Genomic DNA, 27,576 nt, shown 5'->3' with positions numbered 1-27,576 from the left:
GGTTCAAAAGCCTTTCTTTGCTAGGGCATGATAAGTTTAAAAAGATGTTTCAGCCTCGTAGGGCCTTCTTCAGGGCGTGTAGGAAAGATCAGGAGTGAAGCACAGTGATTTCCTATATAAACAATTAGCCAATTAGTGGCCAGGTGAGAGCAATGAAACAAAATTACATTCGCATAATTCTCAATAAGTCATTATGAAGAGAGATATCAAACAATACAATCATCAGGCTTACAGAGACAAAACAACATCACAAAAAAGATCTAAAATCAATGTCCTCATTGAGGCCAGGATCTACACAAGCATTTAGCTGGGAAATCCAGTAGGTTTCTCTCTGTAGTCGTTTATGGCGGGTCACCAGCCCTATTAGCCCACTCCACCAGCTCTATACCTTCTACTTTTAGCAGGCTCTCATTATCATTGTGACAAGAGTGGAAATGGCGTGCCATCGGATAATCATTGTTGGTTTGTGTGGCTTGTGTTCAGCCACTCTATCTTTTTCAAACGCCTCTTAGTACGCCCTATGTAAAAGCATTTACAAGGACAAGTCAGGTGATAGACCACATAAGTAGAATTACAATTAATAATGTGTTTATTTTTGTAAATATCTTTTGTCTTCAAATCAATAAACTCCTTCTGTTGAGTCAAGTTAGAGCAGTGATTGCAGTTGCTTTGCATACTACACCTAAAAGTCCCTATAGGTTTCTGAAGCCAGTGGCTTTCCTTTCTGGCTGGAAGATAGCTCTAGTTTATTCAAAAACACGATGAAACCAGTTGCAGTGTTGAATTTGGCCACAAGAGGAGGCTCTCTCAAAATGCAATTACGTACATTCCATAACTCAACAACATCCGGTATGCTCAGTCCTTCACAGAAGCTTTTGCCTTATTCAGAATACAGTGATTTAACGTGACGTCTTTTGAATGCACTTTGCCGTTCTGTCTACGCTTGTTCAGTCGCGTGTTTTGCAAATTGCCGGAAAATAACTACCCAACAACACATCACCGTCTGTCTGGACAGGTAAGCAGTAGTCTCCACACCAGACCCATGGGAGTGTTTACGTTTACGCTGATACACTACGTTACTGCATGCTACAGATCTCTCTCTCTCATGTATGTAGTATGCGGAGCGCAGCGATTCAACGAAATATTTGAGTCTGGGGAGAGACTACTGGGTCTTTTAGTAAGGAGTGGATGTGTTATGTGATTTTGAGGCGTACCCAGCAGATTACAGCTGTGTCAAGCTTCCCACAATCAGACCGGAAGTTAAATCGACACTGTCTGCTTAGTGGCGTTACATTTGTCGCTTGTTAGATCAAGCTTGTTAAATCAAGTGTGTTGATTCAGAAGAATACACATCATAATCAGACCACTCCATAATATTCGGGGGGAAATATTGGGGATTCCTACTGATTCCTCCTGAATTATTTATCCCATTCTTGTGCGTTGGGGGTATATTTACAGTCAATGGTTGGGGACAGTTTGAAACTTAAAATAGGAAGTCCAATGTATCTTATTGTGGCTGGCTTGACATGTTGCTAACTAGCTAACGCTACAAGCTAATTCTAGTTAGCCGGCTTTGTGTACGACTCACAGCTGAGTCGTACACAAAGCCGGATGGACCCATTTTATCAGAACAATAAGAAGAACCGTCAGCCCCGCACTACTCTACTGACGTTATGTGTGGTTAGTTTAAAATATAATTTAGCTGAGAGCGAGAGAGAGAGATTGTGTGTGTGTGTGTGTGTGTGTGTGTGTGTGTGTGTGTGTGTGTGTGTGTGTGTGTGAAAGCAGTGACAGCAGTGACAGCCCAGCGGTCTCAAGATGCCATTGTGTAATTAATTTACTTGTAAATGTGTAAAAAAAACAAAAAAAAACATAGGAACATAGGCATTGTGTAATTAATTTACTTGTAAATGTGTAAAAAACAACAACAACATAGGAACATAGGCATTGTGTAATTAATTTACTTGTAAATGTGTAAAAAACAACAACAATATAGGAACATAGGCATTGTGTAATTAATTTACTTGTAAATGTGTAAAAAACAACAACAACATAGGAACATAGGCATTGTGTAATTAATTTACTTGTAAATGTGTAAAAAAAACAACAACATAGGAACATAGGCATTGTGTAATTAATTTACTTGTAAATGTGTAAAAAATAAACAACAACATAGGAACATAGGCATTGTGTAATTAATTTACTTGTAAATGTGTAAAAAAACAACAACAACATAGGAACATAGGCATTGTGTAATTAATTTACTTGTAAATGTGTAAAAAAAAAAAACAACATAGGAACATAGGCATTGTGTAATTAATTTACTTGTAAATGTGTAAAAAATAAACAACAACATAGGAACATAGGCATTGTGTAATTAATTTACTTGTAAATGTGTAAAAAAACAACAACATAGGAACATAGGCATTGTGTAATTAATTTACTTGTAAATGTGTAAAAAAAAAAAAAAACATAGGAACATAGGCATTGTGTAATTAATTTACTTGTAAATGTGTAAAAACAACAACAACATAGGAACATAGGCATTGTGTAATTAATTTACTTGTAAATGTGTAAAAAATAAACAACAACATAGGAACATAGGCATTGTGTAATTAATTTACTTGTAAATGTGTAAAAAAAACAACAACATAGGAACATAGGCATTGTGTAATTAATTTACTTGTAAATGTGTAAAAAAAAAAAAAAACAGGAACATAGGTCAAAACAGGCAAGTTGGACAGTTGTTGTGAACTTGTTTTGTTTTTTACTGCTGTGCACTCTCACCTTCAGAACGGTTGCGTGCACCAGCCATTTATTCCAAACAAAAAGAGAGAGTCAAGTTTATTTGTATAGGGGGGGGGGGGCACGGTGGTGCAGTGGTAAGCGCTGTTGCCTCACAGGCAGCTAGAAGGTCCGGGGTTCGATTCCCACCTGGGAAGCTGTGAGCGCTGAAGGAGTGCGTGCCCGTCCGCATGTCCTCGAGTGCCCGCCACCCGGGTGGGGTCGTCAAAAGGGCCTTTCTGTGTGGAGTTTGCATGTTCTCCCTGTGCCCCCTGGGGTTTCCTTCATATAGGAACCCCACACCAAAACATGCAATATCCTGGTTGCTGATGTGGTGCCTCCTCTGGTTGTTTGGGGCGCCTGTTCAGAGGGAGGGGAACAGTTGAACCTCCCACGTGCTATGTCCTACCGGTGAAGCTTCCTCTGTCAGGTGAAAAGAAGCGGCTGGCTACGGCCCATGTCTCGGAGGAAGCATGGAGCCAGTTTCGGGTCTCCCCGGATTGGCAGAGGGTGGAGCAGCAACCAGGATAAATAAATAAAAAAATTAGCACTAACGGGGGATAAAAATTGGATAAAAAATCTGGGGGGAAAAAAGTTGATTTGTATAGCCCTAATTCACAAGCATGTCTCAGATGACTTTACAGAGAATGTCTAGCTAAATATAGCTGACACAACAGTAACAATTACAGTAGTAATAATAACAACATGATTGAACAGTCATATGATAGAGACAGAGAGAGTAGGCTACATAGGCTTGAGATTTCTGATGACAAATCAACTGAGCAGTTTTATTATTTGATCATTTATTTCTGGCATTTTCAATAATGTTGCATAATTGACGTGTTGGGGCCCATCAAGGCTAAATCCTCTCCATGCTTTCAGATGTAAGTAACACCACTATAGGCGATGGGCCCAGCCGGCGTATCTGCTTTAGTTATTGAAAGCAATGATCCTCATCGAGGGAGAACCCAGCCCTCTAAAGTTGCGAATATTATTTTCATCTTAATCAGATTCCGTTTGTTGCCACTCGCAAATTGTACGAGCCTTTCCAAAACCAGAGTTTAAAGTACGTTACATTTGCAGGCAAATGCTGCGACCTACTGGCCGGTAGAACCAATAGCACACCAAGATACTGATGGAGGGACGTCATTGACCTATCAGAGTTCGTTACGTTATCATACGGCTCTACTCTTCCTCCCCGAGACGAGTTGGACACAACAAACAAAACAACATGATATATAGCAGCAGCTGCATCACTATACATTTGAGCGTAAGTATTAATGGTTTGCAACTTGTTTGTGTTGTACAGCATTTTGTTCAAACATATGGTGACGTTGAATCAGTGTTAGCTTAGCGCTAGTTAGCTAGCACACGCTAGAATGGGCCTGCATAGCCATTTCTAACTAGCTAGTTTTTCTCGAATTGATATAACGTTAGCATGGAACCATCTCGTTTTGACAGTGGGGAGATGATGTTAGCTTTTAGGTTGATACTAAACCTTCAGATCTTTACTACCTAACATCAGAAAAGCTAGTCACAATGCAGGCTGCAAACTCACCTGACAGCTTAGGGTAAGGTGACAGCAAACTTTTCATACCAAAATAGGAGGATTTCTGAGTCGTTTGATTTCTGCCCTGGTATCTGTCACCTTTTTCACTCTCCATGACTTTGCATCCCTGAATATGAAGTCAGTTAGATTTATGGATCACTGCACCAAAACTTCTGATATGCATAGCCTACATGAACCACCATCATTCAGTCAGTCAGTCAATTAATCAACAACTGTATTAATCCAACTCGTTTTGAATAGTTTGTTGATGTAACAAATAGTAACATAAAAAGCAGATACACCAAATAGCTCAAATGTGAAAGAGAATCTATAAATGTTGATAAATGAAGATGGCTGTGAACCCAAAATAAAAATAATTACAATATTGTGACCCAGAGTTTAACTAAACTTCTGTGGGCACTGGACAGGGCTCTGCTAAGCACTGCAGTGTATGAGATTAAAAAGTGACTTCTTCTGTTTTCTTTGCAGGTATATTTCCACCAATTCCAATGGATCTGTGTCCTGTCAGAACCCTCAACTGCAGTGTCCTGCAATACAGAACCATCTAGGTCACACATGACATGGGCCGGACCCGGCCCCTGGACCATCTCAATCCGGCACCCAACGTCCTCAAAGGAAAACAAAACAATGCACAAAAAGTCAATAAAAGACAGCATCACGTTAATAAATCTAATCCGCTACAGCCATTTGATTTGTATCACTATGATATCAGGAGATTAACAGGAGAAATTACCAATCACAGCGGGAGAGAGGGTTACAAATAGAGACTCCCATGAAAATCAGGAGTGTTGGCAGTTATCAGTCCAATGTGTTGCACTTCGCTTACTTTATATTATGTAAGTTAGTATGGCCCTCTGGAAAAGAAATGTCCCACCCCTCATCTAGGTTGATAGACTTTCAGATATCAAGTATCTTGGTCAACAGGCTGGCATAAGTAATGTCTCTTATAATGATCATTAAAACTGATTTGGTGACACAAAGTATTTAACACTGTTTCATTATTTGCATCATCAAACATAGCTGCTATCAAGAGGTTTTGAGGTGTCTTCAGTGACCAGCTTACTGTACCAGGTCACTCTTACCAGAAGTGACTACGCTGTTGTCTGTTAGCCAAATATATTTCCAGGCTGTTAGATTATAGATTATCTGACATCAGCCATCTTGATAGATATTCCACTGTCATTGTTTTAATTTTGCAGAGTTGTTGGCTGATTTGTTCTCTCTTTAGTTGAGATGTTTTGCATGAACTGTAATACCATCTGATATTTTCAGTGTTCCTGCAAAAAAAATCATCCACAATTCATTTAAACAGATGGACATTTGCTGGTCTCAGTTCATTTATTTTCACGGCTCAAACCTTCAGATTTGTTGAAATACTTGATCTATAGAAGTTAAAATAAAAAGACTGCATAGGAGTTATGAGTGTGCAATCTGTTTCCTTGTTTACAACTTAGAACACACTACAAAACATGAAAAGCCACTTTTGCCTGCTCCTTGGTTGACCGTGCAGATGTATAAACATGACAATTAAGCAAAGAAGTGATTTTATATTTAAACTGAGGTTCTAATTACATTTGAAGACCCAGACAGTAGGCTACATCATGATAGCAGAAACGGGCAGCTACAGATGCACTCATTTGGCTTCCATCAGGTCATCCTGTCATTGAAGGTTGGAGGCAGTAGATTCTTGCAGACAACAGTGAGCCATGTCAGCCTGGTTTTGCAGCATGTCAGATTTTCAAACCTGTCCAACAAATCAATATAAAATATCAAACAATGTTGCTGCCTGTCCAAAAATCTATAAGTAAGTCACATTGGTTAATTTTAAGTAATTTTAATTAAAATGTTTGTGTTATTAATACAAATGTAACGTTACTCTAGATTAGAGACTAGTGAGCAGATTACTAAAATATACTGTAGTTGAGGTAATAGCCACATTTTTTAAATGAGGTTGATAGTTTACCCAACTCATTTACCAACCATTACACCCCTGCCTGTAACGTTAGTTAAATATGCTGGCTGCTGTTTATTATGTTGGTATTTCTAATATAGTTCATCACAATAGCTAGCGTTTTAGTCCAAGTGACAGACCAAGGGAAGCACCTGATCAGTTAGTGCTCATAAACTACTAGCGTTGTAGTGCATTGACTAGCTCACAAAAGTTGCTAATGAAATAAACAGACTTTGAAAGGGGTAACGTTAGTTGTAAGGGCAAATTTACCAAAGAACTTACCATAAATTAGTATTTTATCTGGCGTGGCGTGCCCCACTTCCAAGCCACCAGAAGCTGCCGAACCTTCACAACTGACGTCACGTCTTAACACCGAATTGCTGGCTAAGTTAATATTATATAAATTAATACAAATCATAGTAAAGTGCCACTGAAAATCATTCCAAAAAGTTAACAGCGTGTGATGTTGTGGTGTTTGGATTTGACAGTAACCAGGAACTACAAGAGCAACGTGAACCACGTGATACTTTTCCAAGCCCGCTATTGGATGATAAGTACAAATACGTCATGCATGGGGGACCCTAAACATAGCTGTCTGCTCTCTTTACCGGAGAAAATGCAAGTTGACAGAGTTAGCGATCACAAAATATGGCAAGAAAGAACGCGTGGCAACAAATTTATTTTCATTTGTTGAGACATGTCTCAGTTGTTAATAAAGGACTGGGTTTTCCCTCGGTAGGGATCGTTTAAGTGCACGAAATCTCCGCTGGGCCCGCCGCCTACACCTCCTCCTTGGACCCATGAGTAACAGCCACACCCTGCGCTCCCTGACGTCCGTGTCGGAGATCGACCACCTGCACCTGCTGTCGGAGCAGCTGGGGACCCTGGTGTCTGCAGAGGACTACAGCGATGTCACCTTCCTGGTGGAGGGGAAGCGCTTCCCTGCTCACCGGGTCATCCTGGCATCCCGGTGCCAGTACTTCAGGTAGCCTGTCATGTGAAACAGAGTTTCCTATCTGTACACAGTTAGCCTAGTCTCTCCCCAGACTCAAATATGACGTTGAATCGCTGCGCTCCGCATACTACATAGGTGAGTCTGTGCCAGTTAACAGCCACTGCTGGTTTTTGAAGGCGGGTTGAAATTGAATGAGTGACAGGTCGTTGCACCGATGAGAGAGCAAATGGGCTGCGCCTCCCGTGTCGTCTGATCGCAAAGTCGTTTACTGATTGGGGAGGACTGAATCCATCACTGGCATATGACTGGCCATGAGCAGGGCAACATTAAAACTCATTATGTGGCGTACTCCCGCTTACAAAGACAGAAAAAGAAGAGCATGGCTAACTGTAGTCTCGACGCCAGACCCATGAGAGTTCTTACGCTGATACACTACGTTACTGCATGCTGCAGACCTGTCAAAACGTTTAAAAAAAATTGCATTTAAAGAAAACATTTTTTCAATGTAGTTTTTTTATAAGTTTTGGTCTGAGTGAAATGTTCTATGGTCTCTCCCGATTCTAAATATAGCTGAACCGTTTGGTTTGACCAAGTAAAACTATTTTTATAAGCATTTTACGAAGCATCTATGAGAAAATAAATGGCGGATAAAAATCTCTGGTACAGTCAGTGCTGAAGCAGGAAGTAGGCGGTCACTTTGCCTCTCTATTGATTGCTGTGGATCTCTCCACTCCAGGGCGATGCTGTATAACGGGATGAAGGAGTCCCAGCCTCAGGCAGAGATCTCCCTGGAGGACACACCTGCTGAGGCCTTCTCCATGCTGCTGCAGTACATGTACACAGGTGAACTTCACCCCAACTCCCTTCAATACACACCACTTATATAAGATATGGTAATGGTATATATATAGGTATACATAATATGTGATGTAGTTTTATGTATATTCTACACATCTGTAATGGTATGTAGGTAATTCTGACTATGCAATATCTTGAAAGGTACAGTATGTATGCATGTCATATCTGAAATTGTACCATTTGTACAGAATGTATTTTTTATACAGAATGTAAATTTTGTATGTGATATCTTGAAACTGTGCAAGTTGTTTGACCCCAGGAAGAATAGCTGTAGCTAATGGGGATCTTAAATAAAGACAAAGACTTCCCACACATGTCAAGTCAAGTTTATGTGTATAGCCCCAATTCACAAGCATGTCTCAGAGGGGTTTAGAGAGAATATGACTAGCTAAGTCTAGCAATAAACAGGATTGAACAATCTTATATTAGAGAGAGAGAGAGAGAGAGGGGAGGGGAGAGAGAGGAAAAGGGGATATAATGGGGGGGGAGAAGGGAGTGAGAGAAGGGACATAACGGGGGAGAAGAGAGAGAGAGAGCAGAACAAACAGGCTATACTGGGGCTTGGCGATACGGTTGATAGTCACGATAGTCACAGGGCTCATTCTCGATACCGATTTATATGACACATCTAAACAGATCAGACCTCAGGTGAGAAGAATGGGTTTTCATTCACAGTCGCTTCCTCTCCACAGGCCGGGTCAGCCTCAGCATGGCCAGAGAAGACGTGGTGCTGGACTTCCTGGGTCTGGCGCACCGCTACGGCCTCCAGCCTCTAGAGGTGATGTTGAGAGGAGAGTGCAGACCTCCGCCTTCTATGATATGCAAATGTTGTCCGTCGGATCAGAACCCTGACCCCCGCCTCATCCGCCCAGCCACTCCCCCTACCCCCCCCCCTCGAATCCCGACTCTCCTTGACCTTCCTATCCTAGCTATGCCCCCTTTCCCCTGGCCCCACCCCTTTCCTAACCACGCCCCCTCCCACCCCCCAGGTAAACCTAGCCACAGTTACAGCACCTTTTCCCTAGCCCCGCCCCGGATCGGATCTGTGCCTAAATGTATTGGTGTAATGAATGAACGTATAAATGAATGAATTTATTTATTTCAAACATAAAATAATTAAAAAAAAACAGATGAGTAAACAAACAAAACAAGGAAACATTGTCCGAAAAGGAGTAGGTACAAGTGTAACTTATATATTACTTTATTTACTTTACTTTATTTCATTTGGCAGACGCTTTTATCCAAAGCGACTTACATCACATTTCAATACAATTCATTCAGAAAAATACAAACAATGAAAAACATAACTAAAAACACATACAATCAATAAGAGTTAAACGTTTCCGGAGGGGCCCAGGTGTAGCCCGAAAAGACAAGTTTTTAGTCTCCGGCGAAATATCGGCAGTGTCTCGGCCAGCATGGGAGGGAAGTTCATTCCACCATTGAGGAGCCAGGGAGGAGAACAGTCTTGAACGAGACAAGCGTCCCCCAGGGCCACGCAGCGATGGAGGGGCGAGGCGAGCCGTGCAGGTGGAGGAGCGGAGGGAACGGTGGGATGTTTGGAAGCTGACCAGGGATTGTAAGTAGAGCGGGGCTGACCGGTGAACTGCTCGGTAGGCCAGTACCAGTGTCTTGAATTTGATACGGGCCAAGATGGGGAGCCAGTGAAGGTCACGAAAGAGGGGAGTGACATGGGAGAATTTAGGTAGGTTGAACACCAGACGGGCAGCAGAATTTTGAATGAGTTGGAGGGGTTGGATGGATATTCCTTCCTACCCCTTTCTCACTTAAATAACTTAAACGGCTTCTTGAATCTATTTTACAACCAAATCTAAATATTCAGACTAATATGCCAAATGTATTGACTCTCTGTTCAGGGTTCCACCTGTGAGTTCCTGCGGACGGCGTTGAGCGTGCAGAACGTGTGTGTTGTGTACGACGTGGCGAGCCTGTACAGCCTGAGCAGTCTGGTCCACGCCTGCTGTGCCTTCATGGACCGACAGGCTTCAGAGGTGCTGGCAGCCGACGGCTTCCTGTCTCTCTCCAAGGTAACAGGAAGAGGAAGAGGCTTCTTCTTCTCTGGCCCAATAGAGAGCCGCAGGAATGAGTCCGGAAATCATCGATGCTAACACTCATGGTTCTTCACTGTTTTCGCCTATGGGAGTTTTGAATGGGTTTTTGACGCGATGCTTCTAATAATCTCTCTGGGCAACGCTGGCTTAATCAAACGCGAACCAGTGTTTAGTAATATCATCTTCACACACGAGGACCACTTTTATGAGTTTTGAAGCTTTTACGTGCCGTTAAAAGGGCGGCTAGCTAGCAAACGGCTAAATGAGACTGTTGAGTCGATGGGGATATATACGTCAATAACGTCACCACTTCAAAGGACGAACACGGGAATTCTCTTTCCCTCACCTGGTTCAGCCCCGTTCAGCCCGGGGTAATCAGTGCACACATCCAACAACAGTCCAGGTTGAGCGCTGACGTGATGTGGAAGCCTATGCGACAGTGTGTAGTTCTGGATTAGCTTAGCTCGAGCTTTTTACTTCTAGGGCTCGCATTTACGCTACAAAACTCATGAAAGTGGTCCTCATGTGTGAAGATTATCCGACTGAACTCTGGTTCGCGTTTGATTAAGCCAGCGTTGCCCAGAGAGGTTATTGGAAGCATCGTGGCAAAAACCCATTCAAAAATCCCATGGACAGAAACAGTGAAGAACCAGGAAGTCCGGGACTTCCGCATTCTGACTACAAAAATACGTCATCCCTGCGGCTCTCTATCTCCATCCAGATTCTACCCACTACCACTTCACTACCAAGTGTGGGATTTATGACATTACTGATGATGTCACAGTGAGATTGACATGAAATGTTCATATCATCCCACCCCTACTGATGATGGTGATAATTTGTTTTATGCTACTTGCCTAAAATCCGGCACCAGCACCTCACATTGGTAACTGTTATGTATTGCGCCTGTTGTTCTCATGTTTTTATCTAAATTGCACTCCTAAACTCATAATCCACGTGGAGCAAATAATGTTGAAAGTTGAAACTTCCCTCCGTGCAGAGCGCTCTGCTGGCCATGGTTCGGAGGGATTCCTTTGCGGCTGGGGAGAAGGAGATTTTCCAGGCTCTGTGCCGCTGGTGCCAACACAATGCTGACAACAACCAGGTCAGAGGTCATCCCACACCAACACAATGCTGACAACAACCAGGTCATCCCACACCAACACAATGCTGACAACAACCAGGTCATCCCACACCAACACAATGCTGACAACAACCAGGTCATCCCACGCTTCTCTTTGCTTGTATTGCATTTCTCTCCCTAGGCCTGCACACTTCTCCACTCTCGCAAACGGTGTTAAAGGGGAGTGAGAGACGGGAATCTGATTGGTTTGATTGGTGTAACACCCAGGTTATGGGGCTTTACATCAATCAAACCAATCAGTGTGGCCTGCACAGGTGGTTAAGACCACCCAAATCCTGGCTCAAGTGGCATTTTGCGGGGCACAGAGAGTAGCAGACGATTTGGGCATGCCTCCAAATTGTGCCAACGCCCAGGCCAGAGCTAAACACCGTGGAGCCGCTGATTAGCTATTAGCTATTAGTTTGCGAAAATATGGCCCTTAATCCTGATTTACCCCCAATGATTTAGGGCAGTGTTTCCTAAAGACTGGCTCTGGACCCACAGGTGGGTCGCAGAAGATTTTCTTTGGGTCATCAAAGAAATTTGCAGAATTTCTTTCAGTGTCTTTTATTTAAAATGTGAGGACATAAAAAAAATAGACCTGTTAACTCCACCTAAATGTATTTATTTGGTCTCATTTATAAAGTATTTGACGTGTATATGTTTCAATAACGTGCATAAAACAAAGTTATGATTGACCAAACGTATATCTCTTTGAAATGGCTGGTTTACCTATTCAAGATAACATAAGGTGATCCAGAACTGGCAGTAAAAATGGTCAGGATTGGAACATTAATTTATTCACAAATTGGCTCTAATCGCGATTTATAGATAAGGCCTATAGAGACAGTCGGCATGTGTGGGAACGCCCACAAAATGTTAAACGGCTGGCGCGCGAGTGGGGTAAAACCGCCCATACAGTATATCTCATGGGCTGACTCACCAAAAGACGGTGCTGCGGCTCTAAACTACATGTTTGGTAGCCTGGGTAAACCCAGCCTCCACGTGACCTGCTCTCTGACCTGCTCTCAGTCACTACACTACTACGCTAGTGACTGAGAGCAGGTCTGAGAGCAGGTCACGTGGAGGCTGGGTTTACCCAGGCTACATGTTTGGGGGTTCTAGAGCAGAACACAAGACATCTGCTCAGATGTGCGTTTACTGCAGTGGTTAAATCCCCGATCGTGTCTGCCTGGGCTGGGCTATCAGCTAAATTCTAACTTTGCTGAATGGATAGAACGGGGGAATTTACCCCACCCTGACCCCGCCCCCAGGCTAACCCAGCGTCTATTGTGGGCGTTCCCAGAGCCTGTATGGGCGTTCCCAGACGTGCGGACTGTCTCTATAGTGAATTGAATGAAACCTTTGTTGTCACCGTCTCATTTTGAATCTCTCACCCCAACTGCTCCAGGCCGCCGCCCAGGAAGTGATGTCAGCGGTGCGTCTGCCGCTGATGAGCTTGGCGGAGATGCTGAACGTGGTTCGTCCCTCCGGCCTGCTGAGCCCTGACCACCTTCTGGATGCCATCCAGACCCGCTCTGAAAGCCGCGACATGGACCTCAACCACCGCGGCATGCTCAGTCAGTACACCAACCTGTCTGACGGGGGTTGGGGAGCGCTCTGCAACACATTCTAATAATACTTACCCCAGTAATGAGTCAGTCATATAAAATATACTATTTTAATTTGAGTAATCACAGATACAGATTTAAAAAAACAGTTTTGTGACTGATCGCCCCCTATAAATATCAGATTTAAACGGAATTCTCCCAAAAACGTTCCTCTCATTTAGTGGTCGTTGTCTCACACTAAAACAGCATAATTGATTGAAATTGTTTATTAGGAAATAACCCCTTGAGATGAACCATCTCGTTTTCAAGGGGGTCCCTATACAGGAATACAATACAATAAACACGATTAGACAAGACATTTAACAAAACAATAGACCAAGTGTGACAAAACAAAACAATATTAAATATTTCCGTAAATAAATAGGTATCAGATAACAAGATATGCAAAATAGGAGATCATACTCAAGGCAGAGTATTAAAATGGATCTATATATATTGCTAATGATATATTATATAATACAACAGATATAGTATAATAGATCTATGCATTAGGTGTCAAGTATTAACATTCATGATAGTGATGGTGACAATCATAATATTAAATAAATTAATTGATAGCCTATAATTATAATATACATAAATATATATATATATATATATATATATATATATATATATATATATATATATATATATACAGATGTTTTATATACAGATGCTATCAAGGAATCATCGGCAAGTACAGCTAGTCCCATAATAAGAAGCCAGGGCATTTTTGAACATGTGGAAAGATGATATGGAACGAATATTTGCAGGTAAATTATTCCAATCAGAAGGAGCTACAATGGGAAATGATCAAATAGTTCCCTTTCTCTGGGTGTATTCTAGTATTCCTTCCTACTTCTTTTTTGAAGGCATAATGATGACAAGAACATGGTCTTCATAACACCACTGGTGTGTGTCTGTGTCTGTATGTATGTATGGTGCGACTGTTCGATGTCTCTCCCTGAATGTCAACAAGACAAATTCCTTCCCATTGAATGTACTTGATGTTGTCCCCTCCTGTCCCATCTCGTCCCCTGCAGTCCCAGAGGAGAACCTTGGCACCATGAGGCACGGTGCCCAGGTGGTGAAGGGGGAGCTGAAGTCGGCTCTGTTAGACGGAGACACGCAGAACTATGACCTGGACCACGGCTTCTCCAGACACCCCATAGAGGACGAGGTCCATGGCTGCTCCGGCATCCAGGTCAGCCTCCTTTCACTCCAAATCCAGGAGGGTCAGGGACTTCTTCAGGAATAATGCACGACATAAAAAAAGATTGTCTGTTCAGTATTCATCAATATTTCTATTATATTGATGTTTTTACAACCTATATGCAGACTTTGCACACCCTCCCAATTCTGTATTCCATTGTCATACTTTCATTCATAAATTTCTACCTCTACTACAGTACTGACATTGTAATTGTTTTGTAAATTTCTTTGGTATAAGAGAGGGGTGTCCAAACTTTTTTGAATGGGGGCCAGATTAGATCATGTGAAAATGCCAGGGGGGGGGCAGGTGCTTCTCGCATCATACGGGTTATACAAAAATAAAAAATAAAAAATCACATACAATTGTACTTTGTTTACCATCTGAAAACATTAGTTCTGCATGTGCTGTTCCTACCTGGTGCTTGTACAAATTGTATGATAGTGCCGTCATCGTTAGGTGAAGGGAAAAAATGCAAATTGAACTTGCTTGATTAACCAATACTGTGTGGAGGGCCACGCCCACATATAGAGACAAGCCGAGGGCCACTTAAAGTCGAGGTGAACGCGTTCGTCACGTGCATCTGAGTCCGTTTCAGACTGAAAACAAATTGAGAGGCGGACCATATACGTGTTGATGATTTGATTTGACAATTCTGAGGACTGGCTTTGGCATTGGCCAATCCTGGCGTGTTCCACCCCCAAAACCAGGTGGGATTCAGCGTGTTGCCGTGCTACGTGAATCGAGTGGGATCCGCGGAGTACCAGGCAGCCACCGGCTTCTCGTGAGGAACGAGCGGACAATCCGATGCATGGGTGCTGCCCGCCCGCCTGGAATCTCCGAGAGACGATCCCTGACAGCCAGTGAGGCTGTCAGGCTCGGAGGCGCGCGCCGTTATCGTTATAAATGTAAATAATATTCCTGGAATGCGTGTTTTAACGAGCCAGTTACATTTCTTTGCATTCTTAGAAATTACCGTTTTATTTAGTTTGCATAATTGCTCAAGTTAGCAGTTAGTTTATGGGCTAGAAACTCTGCCAGATGACAGGCACTAGGCGCCATTTTCCCCTTCATTTGGAAGAGAAAATGATCCTGAAATGAAGATTTGATTGACAGCTGCATGTCGTGAAATGATTGGTTGAAATGGGGTAGAAATTTGATAGTACTAGGTGACGTCAGCAAACTGTACATTACTGTTATCAATGAAATCTTGAAAAATGAACTTTTGATGTGAAAAACTAAAGAAATTAGATTTTTGTGATTTGTTTTGCCTACATTATTAAATAGGTGCACTGCATACCCAGGTATTTGAACAAAAAGAAACGAAAAGTCATTTTTGGGTTCAGCTCAACTTTAAGATCTGCAGAAATGACTCTGCTCAGCATTGCCATGCTGAGCAGAGTGAAAGTGAATGTGAAGTGAATGACCTTGAACCTTTCTCCAGGTCAAACTGGGCCAACCAGCCATTATCAACCACATCGAACTCCTGCTGTGGGACAAAGACAGCCGGTGAGTAGGCCAAACCAGTAATGCCTCACTTCAAAAGTAACAATGAAATGACTGCTAGCCAGCTGCCAAATACTGGCCTATTTTGTCTGTGTCTGACTACAGAGCAGGTAACCGAACTTCAGTTGGAGCTACATTCTATTCTTAACATCTAAGGCCATGTTCAGACTAGGAGGCCAAATCTGATTTGTGAACTTTAGTGACCTATTAATGACTTTATCCAGATTGGTTTTATGAGTCTGGACGCTCCAAGTCTGATTTGTGTCACTTGTCCCAAACCACATATGGAGGTAGTTTCCAATCTGCTTTTGACTGATGTGACTTGAGTGCGGACGCGCAGATCCACCAAATCTGATTTGAACGTCACTCGCAACTCGTCATCAAATGCTTCTGCGCAGGAAAACCACGTCACCAACGTACGTATTTACTGACGCCCACGTCGTTACCTTTTGCACAGATTTTCAGGAGGCTAATCCGTAGCGTTTGTGGATTTCTCCCTCACGAGAGAGCCAGGTCGGGGTGCTAAACCCATCCCGTACTGGATGCCGTCTCTCCGACCGTCAACTGTCTCTCCAACTGTAGACTGAATTTATTATTTGTTTTATGCTATTTAGCTGCCAAATGGGCAGGGATTGTCACAAAATACAATACAATGCCTGCAACTATTTAAAATTATACTTTTTTTTTTTTTTTGGTGATTAACAAATTACTTGACAGCAAAATGAACTTGTCCTGATGTGCTAGACGCCACCCACCTGGTACAACCGTGGAGGTTGAAATCAAGCAAAACGGGGGGTACGGTGGTGCAGTGGTAAGCGCTGTCGCCTCACAGCTCGAAGGTCCTGGGTTCGATTCTCACCTGGAACGCTGAAGGAATGCATGCCCGTCCGCATGTCCTCGAGTGCCCACCGCCCGGGTGGGGTCGTTAAAAGGGCCTTTCTGTGTGGAGTTTGCAAGTTCTCCCCGGGCCTCCCGGGGGTTTCCTTCATATAGGAACCCCCTTCACCAAAACATGCAATATCCTGGTTGCTAATGTGGTGCCTCCTCTGGTCGTTAAGGGTGCCTGTTCGGAGGGAGGGGAACCAGTTGGAATAGCGTGAACCTCCCACGTGCTATGTCCTACCAGTGAAGCTTCCCCTGTCAGGTGAAAAGAAGCGGCTGGCTAACTGCCCATGTCTCGGAGGAAGCATGGAGCCAGTTTCGGCTTTCCCCAGATCGGCAGAGGGTGGAGCAGCAACCAGGATAAATAAAAGTAAAATTAGCAGTAAGGGGGATAAAAAAAAATCGGGGGGAAAAAATATATACAAAAAAAAAAATCAAGCAAAACATTAATTTTGAATACCATGTGAGCCCGGTATGGTTTTCAGTCGCATCTGCTGCTAGCACTGTTTCTGCAGTGCTTCTGCGGTGTCCCATGTAATTGGAATTGTGAGTCCGACTTTTGTCCTGCTGTCCTTGTACAGGTCGTATTCTTACTGTCCTGCTGTCCTTGTACAGGTCGTATTCTTACTCTTTTGTCCTGCTGTCCTTGTACAGGTCGTATTCTTACTATCTGGAAGTGTCTATGGATGGATTGGACTGGGTTCATGTCACCGACTACTCCAAGTTCCTCTGTCGCTCCCGGCAGAGCCTCTTCTTCCAGCCTCGAGTCGCCAGGTAAAAAGACAGGAGAGAATTAGAACCCTATGCAGGCTCCCCCTCCTCCTCTCTCTCTCTATTTCTCCCCCCCCCCCCCTTTCTCTTTCTCTCTCCCTCCCCCTCCCTCCCTCAACAAATAATGTTAAACTGCCCTTGAGCAAGACACCTTTTGTGGCTCAGTGGCCAATAAGTGGAGACTTTGTTTGCACTGGGCTCTTCCAAGGTGTGAATGTGTGGTACTGTATATAATATGTGGAGCAGGGTTCTGATGAATGTGTGGTACTGTATATAATATGTGGAGCAGGGTTCTGATGAATGTGTGGTACTGTATATAATATGTGGAGCAGGGTTCTGATGAATGTGTGGTACTGTATATAATATGTGGAGCAGGGTTCTGATGAATGTGTGGTACTGTATATAATATGTGGAGCAGGGTTCTGATGAATGTGTGGTACTGTATATAATATGTGGAGCAGGGTTCTGATGAATGTGTGGTACTGTATATAATATGTGGAGCAGGGTTCTGATGAATGTGTGGTACTGTATATAATATGTGGAGCAGGGTTCTGATGAATGTGTGGTACTGTATATAATATGTGGAGCAGGGTTCTGATGAATGTGTGGTACTGTATATAATATGTGGAGCAGGGTTCTGATGAATGTGTGGTACTGTATATAATATGTGGAGCAGGGTTCTGATGAATGTGTGGTACTGTATATACAGATCCTTTCCAAAAAAAATCCAATATCATGGAAAATTAGTTTTTTTCCATAATTCCTTTCAAAAAGTGAAACTTTCATAGATTATAGATTCATTACACACAAAGTGAAATATTTCTAGCCTTTATTTTATTTTTTATTTTTTCCATAATTTTGGCCTACAGCTCCAGAGAACCCACCAAAACAGTATTTCAAGAAATTAGAATAGTGTGAAGAAAATCAGCAGTTACTTCTCAGTTATGACTGACTCCAGCCTCAGTCCACTCCCTAAATCGTCTTTGCTTGACAATCCGCTGAAGCCCACGGTCATCCATGCTATTTCCATGATGTTCTAATTTTTGGGAAAGGATCTGTATGTATGTGGAGCAGGTGTGCTGATGAAACAGAGAAAGGAGCAGCTCGTAACGTGACAGTTAGAACAGACATCGTTACTGTTGTTGCTGGCTCCAGGAGAACCTGTAGTTACATGCGTATTGACCACGCCCCCAGGTAAGGCCTTATGTGGCTTTAGCGCGTGATTTCTAACCCGACATAGGATAAGCAATAACCACGCCCTGTGGCGCCGGGATTGGCCAGGAGCATTGAAGCTTGGGACTAAAGCACCTGGGGGTTTTCATGTTTTAAAATAAAGATGTTTAAAAAACTATTGCTTGTTACATTTTCAGTGCTGTACCTTTTCTCTGGGTAAGAATTGAGCTTGAAATTAACAATATGATACATTATATGAGCTATGAACGTGAACACAACACCATTTATATTATTGCATGTTTTTGTAGATTGTGTTACAATTATTATGCTTATTATTATTACTATGCTAAGGAAGGTAGGTGAAATCGCTGTCCGTTCTCAAGAGCTATTCAGTTGGTTCATGAAATCGCTGGGCTGCGTGCCCTCCAGTGTTGCTCCTGGCCAATCCCGGCGCCACAGGGCGTGGTTATTGCTTATCCTATGTGGGGTTAGAAATCACGCGGCTTTAGCTGCTTAGATGCACCTTTTGGTCCAGCACCACCCTGTGGTTATACCTCCATGACTCTCCACTGAGTTTCCACAAACAAACCAATTAACTGACTGAGCAATATTTACTGTACTGTTGTACTTCTAATACAAAACATGATGACCGCAGTAGAAACCTCTACGATCTTCTGGCCAATAACCTGATGTTGTAATGTTCAATTATGCTCTTCTGGTTTGTGCACATGACAAAGAAATAAAAGTTGATTCCATGTTACACTAACGCACTTATTATGGGAGCTAGCAAGGTTTCTCATCATTTGCAATATGAGCTTAGCCTGGTTATTCCAACCCAGTTCTGATGGGTTCAAAACGGGCTTCTCTGCAACATGAACGTGTAGCCGATGTCCCATGCAGAGACGTTTCTCTCTTAAGTTGCGTTCACACCGACCTATTAAAGTTTGTTGCTGGAGTCGAGTTTACATACAAAGTCAATGCAAACGAGCGATTGAGCGTATATTCGCCTGGGAGAATAATCGCTGGGCGTCCGAGCGGCAGAGACAGAGCGACAGGGAGAAAATACGCTCGTCGCTCAAGATGAAACATTCCAACTCGAGCGAAAATACGCTGGCATCAGTCGCTCGCTGTTCAATGCTGATTGGCTGCCGTGTGAGAGCGAGTCAAGGATCAAGCTGGCTTGGAACAAACCACTGGTTTATTTTGTGGCAACAAACCACATTGACAGGCTGACAGCTGACATGAAGTGAAGTCTGTACTACCGGTATGCAGCTCGCATTAGGAGCACGCTGATAGGCTTAGCTTGTAAACAATGACGGTGGCTCGTAGTGGACAAACAGCATGACATTGCGTAACGTTATATCCCCCACATGTCCGTCATTTCGTGTGCCTGTTGATGAGCGATTTAAACAGAGCGACAGAGCGATTCCAAAGGGTTGACTTGAGCGACAGAGCGAAAAATAAATATGTCGGTGTGAACGCTCCTTTATTGTATTTTAAGAGCGGTAGCCTTTTTAAATCATATCCCATTTCATTCTTATCTAGCATTCATGTCTAGCATTTTCATTTTTATGTTTTGGCTTGTATTCATTCTGGATTTGATCATTAATCGTTTCAAATGTGGGGAAATACTCATTGAGTTTATGTCATGTGACTTGATGTGCCTGTGAGTGATTCATCAGACTTAATTTCTTTACAGCCAACACAACCTAAATCTATCTACCTAAACGCTAGGGCTGTGGCGATTCACTTATCTCCCGATTCGATACTATCACGATTCTTGGGTGCCGATTCGATTTATATTGCGATTCTTAAGTATTGCGATTCTACGATTATTGCGATTCGATATTACGATTTATTGCGATTTTTGTTTCTTTTTTTCTTTTCTTTTTTCAGTTTGTTTGCTTTTTTACACTAGATTAGAACATGGGAAAAGTTGAATCATACACTAGAGACTGTATATTATATATCATGAGTAGGGCTGGGCGATATAGTTAAAAACAGGGGCGGACTGGGATCATAATTCAGGCCGGGCATTAGATACCAAGCAGGCCAGGCCGATATGGGCCAACGCGCGTGAAATTTGGGCCGTTTGAAGCCAGATTTGGGCCGTTTGAAGTCCAATTTTACAATGAGATGCACCCACTTTAACCCTGAAGTGTAATTATTACTTCAGACTAACTAATAAAGTAATAAAACCACTAGTAAACCAGTAGGCGGCGCCTAGCCTGCTGTTCAGTGAGTGGCCTGACTGCAAGCACCAAAAAAAAAAAAAAAAAATTTTTTTTTTAATTTGCGATTATCGATTCTGGAATAAAAGATCGATCCAAAAAATCGTGACATTAAAAATCGCGATACTTAGGTGAATCGATTTTTCCCCCCACCCCTACTAAACGCGCATGCACTCAAACACACATACACACAAACTCTGACCCCGTTTATTGGAGTGTATGATGTATTTCTTGTTGTTTATTAAATATTGTATGTCTTTCTATCATGTGTTTTCTTAAAAGCACTTTGTGACAATTGCTCTCGAGATCATTTGACCGCAGCCTGTTTTTTGTGAATGACTTTCAGGTATGTGAGAGTGGTGGGCACACACAACACAGTCAACAAAGTGTTCCACCTGGTGGCCCTGGAGTGCATGTACACACAGCGGCCCTACACCCTGGAGAAAGGATTTTTGGGTAAGGAAGTGAAGTCGTGATTAGGGATGTTCATCAATTATCGAAAATCGATAATTGATCGTTAAGGATTGGAATCGATCCTGTGGCATTTGGATCGATTTTGTTATTATTAAAAAATAATAATAATAATTTGGACTAGGTTTGGGTGGAATTCGTTCCTCCTCTCCCCACTCCATTGCACAGCCGACTAACGTGAGGTGGAGCTTCATATAGTCTCTAGTTTTCTGGCTGGGCACGGGCCTTTGTGCCAACAAAACTGTTTTAAACATGGGGAATTCACACCGGCATGCGCCGGGGACAGCAGTGTTGAAGAGGAGACACATTGAAATAAAGAGTTCATTGAGGAGAACACGTTGTCTTTCGTATTTTCTGCCATAGGCATTCATTTTGTAAAAAAAAGTATTGTATAAGTATTAATATGATCGATAATTGATTGTTAATTTTCACCGATTATCGATTTTGGAAAATTTTCAAAATGAACATCCCTAGTCGTGATACAGTGCTGGGAATGGAACCCCCGACCCTGGCAGTGTTTAGTAGCGTACTTGTTCTCCACAGTGCCCAGCGGTAACGTGGCCACCATCCCCTGTGGGGCCAGCGTGATCGAGGGCGTGAGTCGAATCCGTAACGCGCTGCTGAACGGAGAGACGTCCAACTACGACTGGGACTCGGGCTACACCTGCCACCAGCTGGGCTCCGGGGCCATCATCATCCAGCTGGCGCAGCCATACATGCTGGCCTCCCTCAGGTACGACCTTCACAACACGCACCCTCCTCTAGAATAACAACTAGACATACATGCAACATACAAATTAAAGTATAAAAAACAAGTTAAGTTACATGCAAGTTTATACAAATAGGTTTTCAGTTTTATCTTGAAAAAAGACAAGAATTGTTAATCATATTTCCTTATGCAGGATGTTGATGATGGACTAATTGTCTTTAATGAAGATTTCGGACATAAATCTAGATTTTTGTGTGCAATACGCTTGAATGATTTACATTGTCAACATTTGAAATAGTCTACAATGACTTTGACCCGTGTGTGTGTGTGTGTCTGTGTGTGTCTGTGTGTTTCCAGGCTGCTGTTGTGGGACTGTGACACCCGCAGCTACAGCTACTATGTGGAGTTTTCCACCAACCAGCAACAGTGGACCAGGATCATAGACAGAACCAAAGTGGCGTGTAGGTAAGAGTCCCAACCAGGAAACTTAACTTCTTATTTATTTATTTATTTCGTTAATTATCATTTATTTGGATAGGGACAGATACACAAACATACTGTATAACATTTACCCCAAAATGTCTGATGTCATTTATCACAACATTTGTATCCTAAGCTCATTTGCAATGCCCGTCCCTAGATGTTATTAAAAGCACCTGAAAGCAAAGTACAGTAACATATACAATAAACATAAACAAGGATATCATAAAATCATAAAATTGGTAAATCAAACAATCGGTTATCCAATCCAATCCAACTTTATTTATAAAGCGCTTTAAAACAACCAGAGGAGGACCAAAGTGCTGTACAGAGTACTGAAGAGCAATCAGCTAAAAACAATAAATCAATAAAATCAATAAAATGAATAAACATAATAAAAGATGTTAGAAACGTTAGAAAAAGTGTGTTTTGAGGAGGCCTTTAAAGTGGGACAGTGAGGAGACCTGCCTAATCTGCAGTGGTAGGCCGTTCCATAGTTTAGGAGCCACTACAGAGAAGGCGCGATCCCCTCTGAGTTTACGCCTGGTTTTAGGCACTGCCAGGAGCAGCTGGTCAGCTGACCTGAGAGAGCAGGAAGGTGCGTGAACGTGCAGCAGCTCAGAGAGGTAGGGGGGAGGGGGGGGGAGGGGGGGGCGAGGCCGTTTAGGGCTTTAAAAGCAACTAAAATAACTTTAAAATTAATTCTAAAATGCACGGGCAGCCAGTGGAGTGAGGCTAAAATGGGGGAAATGTGCTCGTGTGCCAGTTAAAAGACGCGCAGCAGCGTTCTGTACAAGCTGGAGGCGAGCCACGGAAGATCCACTAACCCCAACATAAAGTGCGTTACAGTAATCCAGCCGGGTGGTGACAAAGGCATGGATGACAGCCTCAAAATGCTGCCTCTGGAGCATGGGTTTTATTTTGGCAAGCTGTCTTAATTGAAAAAAAGCTGAATTTAACCACAGCCTTAATCTGGCTATCCAGTTGTAAGTCAACATCAATTTTGACCCCTAGGTTTTTTTTACGATGGGTTTAACGTACTGGGCCAAGGGACCCAACTCAACCAGGGGGGTCACCGAGGAGGAGCCACCAAACACCATGACCTCTGTTTTTTTGTCATTTAATCATTTAATCATAAAACAACGTAAACAATCATATACAAAGGATATAAACCGCATAGGTCATCACACACACACACACACACACACACAGTCATTCATGGGAACATTGGGAGTTACTCTTCAGGAACTGCTTAGATTGCTTTTAAAATGCTCCCAGCTATGATCCTGTTTAATGTGTGTGGGCAGTGAGTTCCACATTTGAAGCCCCTGTACAGAGACGGCTGTTTGTCCTTATATTATTATTAATAACAACACAATACTAAGATAGGATTTAAACCATTGTAACGTTTGATCTGAAAAGTTATATTTGGAGAGTTTGGAAATTAGGATGTCATGATGTCACGGTGTCCAATGCTTTTTTGAGCTCCAGGAAAACTGCCCCCACCATGTTACCTTTGTCAACTAGGTGTTTAGAGTTAGACGAAAAAGAAATGGCCACTCTCTGTGGAATAATTGGAAGGAAAACTAAACTGCAGAGGGTGTAGTAAGCATTCCACCAGGCAAGACCCCGGGCCCCACTTGCAGACTTAAAAAACGCCAAAACAATTTTGAAAATGCATTGTTGCCGGATGTCACAGATTTTGTCTCTCAATCGTGTGTGTGTGTGTGTGTGTGTGTGTGTGTGTGTGTGTGTGTGTGTGTGTGTGTGTGTGTGTGTTAGGTCCTGGCAGACCTTGCTGTTTGACCCACAGCCTGCCTCCTTCATCCGCATTGTGGGAACTCATAACACAGCCAATGAGGTGAGAACCCAAGAGGATTTCCACCTAAATTAACTGTAACCTGGTCAACCTGGACCCTATTTTCGTGTTTATTTAAAAAAAAAAAAATGTATAGCTAACTAATGTGAGCAGAATTTTGTGAAATTGGTACCTTATAGGTTGAGGCCACGTCTCGTCATAGACGTTTAGGTTTAGCTGGCTCAGACTGGCTGGGGGCGTGGTCAGGGTGGGGTAAAAACCCCCGTTCTATCCATTCGGCAAAGTTAGAATTTAGCTGATAGCCCAGCCCAGGCAGACACGATCGGGGATTTAACCACCGCAGTAAACGCACATCTGAGCAGACGTCTTGTGTTCTGCTCTAGAACCCCCAAACCTGTAGTTTAGAGCCGCAGCACCGTCTTTTGGTGAGTCAGCCCATTGAGATATATGGGCGGTTTTACCCCACTCGCGCGCCAGCCGTTTAACATTTTGTGGGCGTTCCCAGACATGCGGACTGTCTCTATTGATTGACCAAGATCACCCAGATGCCCCTCCTTATTTTGTTTAAATTGCAGTACAAAACATGTACAGTAGATACAGTACATGGATCTTAATCCAATGTGAGATGATCCAGATGGCCCTCCTGCCTCGGCAGCCTGCATGCGTTTCCAAATCAAGCTTATTTTTTGCAACAGACACAAGCTTAGATGTTTATTGTAAAAGAGAGAGAAAAAGATGAACACTTGTTTGACCTCGTAGTAGCTGGTTCACCCCCTCCTCTCAGTCTGTTGCTCCTCCCCCCCATGTCAGGCAAATCAGTTTGTATCCATTATAGCGTTACTCCGGCTCAAATAAATACGAGCGGCGGCCATCGAAATCGAATGACTCGTCCATATTCTCAAAATCAGAGAAAATATTCAGCCATAACGTATAACATCCTTCAGCTACGCTGTTACTCCACGCAAAAGCATGGCGGCTTGCTCCACTGCAGCTGACTTTTCCTGCAACAACGCGACTCTCCTGAGACTCAGGTGAGACTCACACTCTCACTCAGGTGAGACTCAGGTGAGGATCTGGGGTCAGCATGCAGATGGATGAATGGTAATAAAGGCACTCCCAGTTCTGTCTCTATCATATTATTATGATATGACCTTTTTCCAGGACGTACATGCACGGTTCCCAGATGCCCCAGCGGCCTCTGTTCCAGGCCGTTGCGTGGCGGGTTCTCGCTAAATACTGCATCAATTTCAGACGTTTCTGCTCTGTGTAAGTAGTTAAACATTAAAAAAAAAAAAAAAAAAGGTCTAGGTTGTAAAATACAGAAATTCACCTTTTAACATCGTTCCTCTGCAAAAGCAAACCCCACCCCCCTGATTTTTCCCCCCAATTGTACTTGGCCAATGACCCATGCCATTCCCGGTCGTTGCTCCACCCCCTCTGCTGATCTGGGAAGAGTTGTAGACTAGCACATGCTTCCTCCAATACATGTGCAGTCGCCAGCCGCTTCTCTTCGCCTGAGAGGACTCATTTATCAGTCTTGTGACTGCAATTGTCGTGCATTTACATTTTGCTAAAATGTTCATTAATGTACGCTGTCCCCTATTGAACAAATAAAATGTAATTGAAATTGAAATTGAATTGAATTGAAACTCTACACCACCCAGACAGCCCATAGCAAACATTTTCTTAATTCCCCAGGTTTTGAATTATCAGTTCTCAAGAGCAATGAAAAAGTGATGATGTATTATTATTATTATTATTATTATTATTATTATTATTATAACAATGTGAGCAACAGTCAGTTAAGTGCCAGTTAAATCCAAGTTTGTAAAATAATTATTAAAATGAACATCTGGGGTGATTTGATTGGTCATGACTGATGCCAGCCCTTAGCACACTTGATAATGCATTGCAACCCTAACCCCCATTTCCAAATGTGCAGCATGTGTGCTGTGCACCTCTGGCCACAAAAGTACCACTCATTTACCACACGCTGTGTGCTGTGTGTATTCCACTGAAGTGATTCATGAAAATAGAACCCCTAGAATCTTATAAAGAATTCTAGATGCTGAATTTAGGTGTCGGAAGATGATGGTCTATATAACCATCCTGAAAATATCCTAAAAGACAAACTTGGTGTAATTCCCTTTTTTCTAAATGCCCAACCATGTGGTTTCTGTCGACAGGTCTTTCATTGTGTCCATTTTGAGTGTCCTGCCCAGCTGGACGTGGAGGTGAAGGAGGGCAGTCCAGGGTCTGACCAGCCCAACACAGACTCCAACTCCCAGAATGCCCAGCTTCATGTTTCACCAAGACAGCTGTCTGCCAGGCCCTCCTCCCCCTCTCCATCACACTCCCAGCATCTCTGAAGGGAATGTTTGATCCTGGTGGAACATCTCCCCTCCCCCTCTGCAGACCATTCCAGCGCCCCCCCCCATACTGTAGGATTTGAGGAACAGACAGCCTCCATCGTCAGGCATCCAGGACTCACCTCCAGCTCTTAGTATCAAGTCAAAGTTTCCTTTGGAAATGTCTGATTAGGAGAGAATGTTATTCTAACATCAAGGTGCTGCTGACTATGGACCTCTATTATGAACTACCATAGTGGCTTGTGCACAAAAAAAAAAAACGCTGTCACTTTAAGGGTAGAGTCCAGGATTTTCCCGATTAGAATTGGGGATTTCTAAATTAGTGTAATTTGGGAGTCAATCCATTGTTTTGGCTGATTAGATACAAAGATATAGTGAACATGTGTTATGCAATTTGGTAGTGATGCCAGTCAGATGCAAGTAAATAAAGCTGAAATCCTCTGAGGAAAATCCTTGGACATAAGAGTATTGCTGTGAAACAGGAATTGGTTTAAACTGTACTGTACATAATATTTTTCAGATAAATAGTTATTAGCAACAGTGACCAAGTATTCAGGGTAGAAAATGAGTCAGCCAGCAACTTTGGCAAGAAAAGGTCCAGTTCTTCTCTTTGTTAAAATGATAGATGTGCTAAATGAAGTTTGGAATCCACCAACCACCTTGGCCGGTGGTCTCGTTTAGCTCAATAGAGCAAGGCACTGACACTGCCAGGGTTAGGGGGTTGAATTCCCACTGAGCCCACACAAGTCTTATGGTACTTCAGGGTGCGAGCCAGATGATGAAAATGGAGACTATGGACATTTTGGGTGGACTGGAAAAAAAAATGTCCTCGGAGCGGCTTCCTGAAACCATTCACTATGGCTGTGAGACGTGACATTTCTCTTAACTTAAGAGATAAGAGTCTTAAGGCTTAGAAGGAAAGAACCATTGACAAAGCACACTCCCCCAGACGGCATCGCTCTCTGGACTCGCCCTCTGTCTGCAGGGTACTCCATGACTGTACAATATGCTGCTAACAATAAAATATAT

The 27,576-nt window shown here is 42.9% G+C and overlaps 1 protein-coding gene across 2 annotated transcripts; it reads left to right on the top strand.

Annotated features, from left to right (window-relative positions):
* The first annotated feature begins 878 nt into the window (after positions 1-878).
* On the top strand, positions 879-27,576 carry LOC310799524 (BTB/POZ domain-containing protein 9-like). 2 transcript variants are annotated; one of them, XM_083662118.1, is made up of 15 exons: positions 879-1,015; positions 7,045-7,290; positions 7,997-8,103; positions 8,811-8,896; positions 9,996-10,166; positions 11,191-11,295; positions 12,725-12,893; positions 13,970-14,130; positions 15,581-15,645; positions 17,179-17,298; positions 21,046-21,155; positions 21,714-21,903; positions 22,237-22,344; positions 24,142-24,220; positions 26,365-27,576. In XM_083662118.1, exons 2-15 carry the CDS (start codon positions 7,106-7,108, stop codon positions 26,545-26,547), a joined length of 1,839 nt encoding a protein of 612 aa, XP_083518244.1. In that variant the 5' UTR covers positions 879-1,015; positions 7,045-7,105; the 3' UTR covers positions 26,548-27,576. The 2 variants fall into 2 exon arrangements, with proteins under 2 accessions (XP_083518244.1, XP_083518245.1); XM_083662119.1 differs by lacking the exon at positions 879-1,015 and having other exon boundaries at positions 6,928-7,290.

This window comes from Poromitra crassiceps (assembly GCF_964638095.1).
Source record: "Poromitra crassiceps genome assembly, chromosome: 28".
Lineage (NCBI taxonomy): Eukaryota > Metazoa > Chordata > Actinopteri > Beryciformes > Melamphaidae > Poromitra > Poromitra crassiceps.
The sequence above is the reverse complement of the archived record's forward strand: the minus strand, read 5'-3'. Positions and strand labels throughout refer to the sequence as shown.

Bases quoted from the DNA above. Each gene is read 5' to 3' on its own strand.
- LOC310799524 (XM_083662118.1), top strand. From the start codon at position 7,106: ATGAGTAACAGCCACACCCTGCGCTCCCTGACGTCCGTGTCGGAGATC. The intron at 17,299-21,045 runs GTAAAAAGACAG...AATGACTTTCAG, and splicing joins TTCCAGCCTCGAGTCGCCAG to GTATGTGAGAGTGGTGGGCA. The intron at 22,345-24,141 runs GTAAGAGTCCCA...TGTGTGTGTTAG, and splicing joins AGAACCAAAGTGGCGTGTAG to GTCCTGGCAGACCTTGCTGT.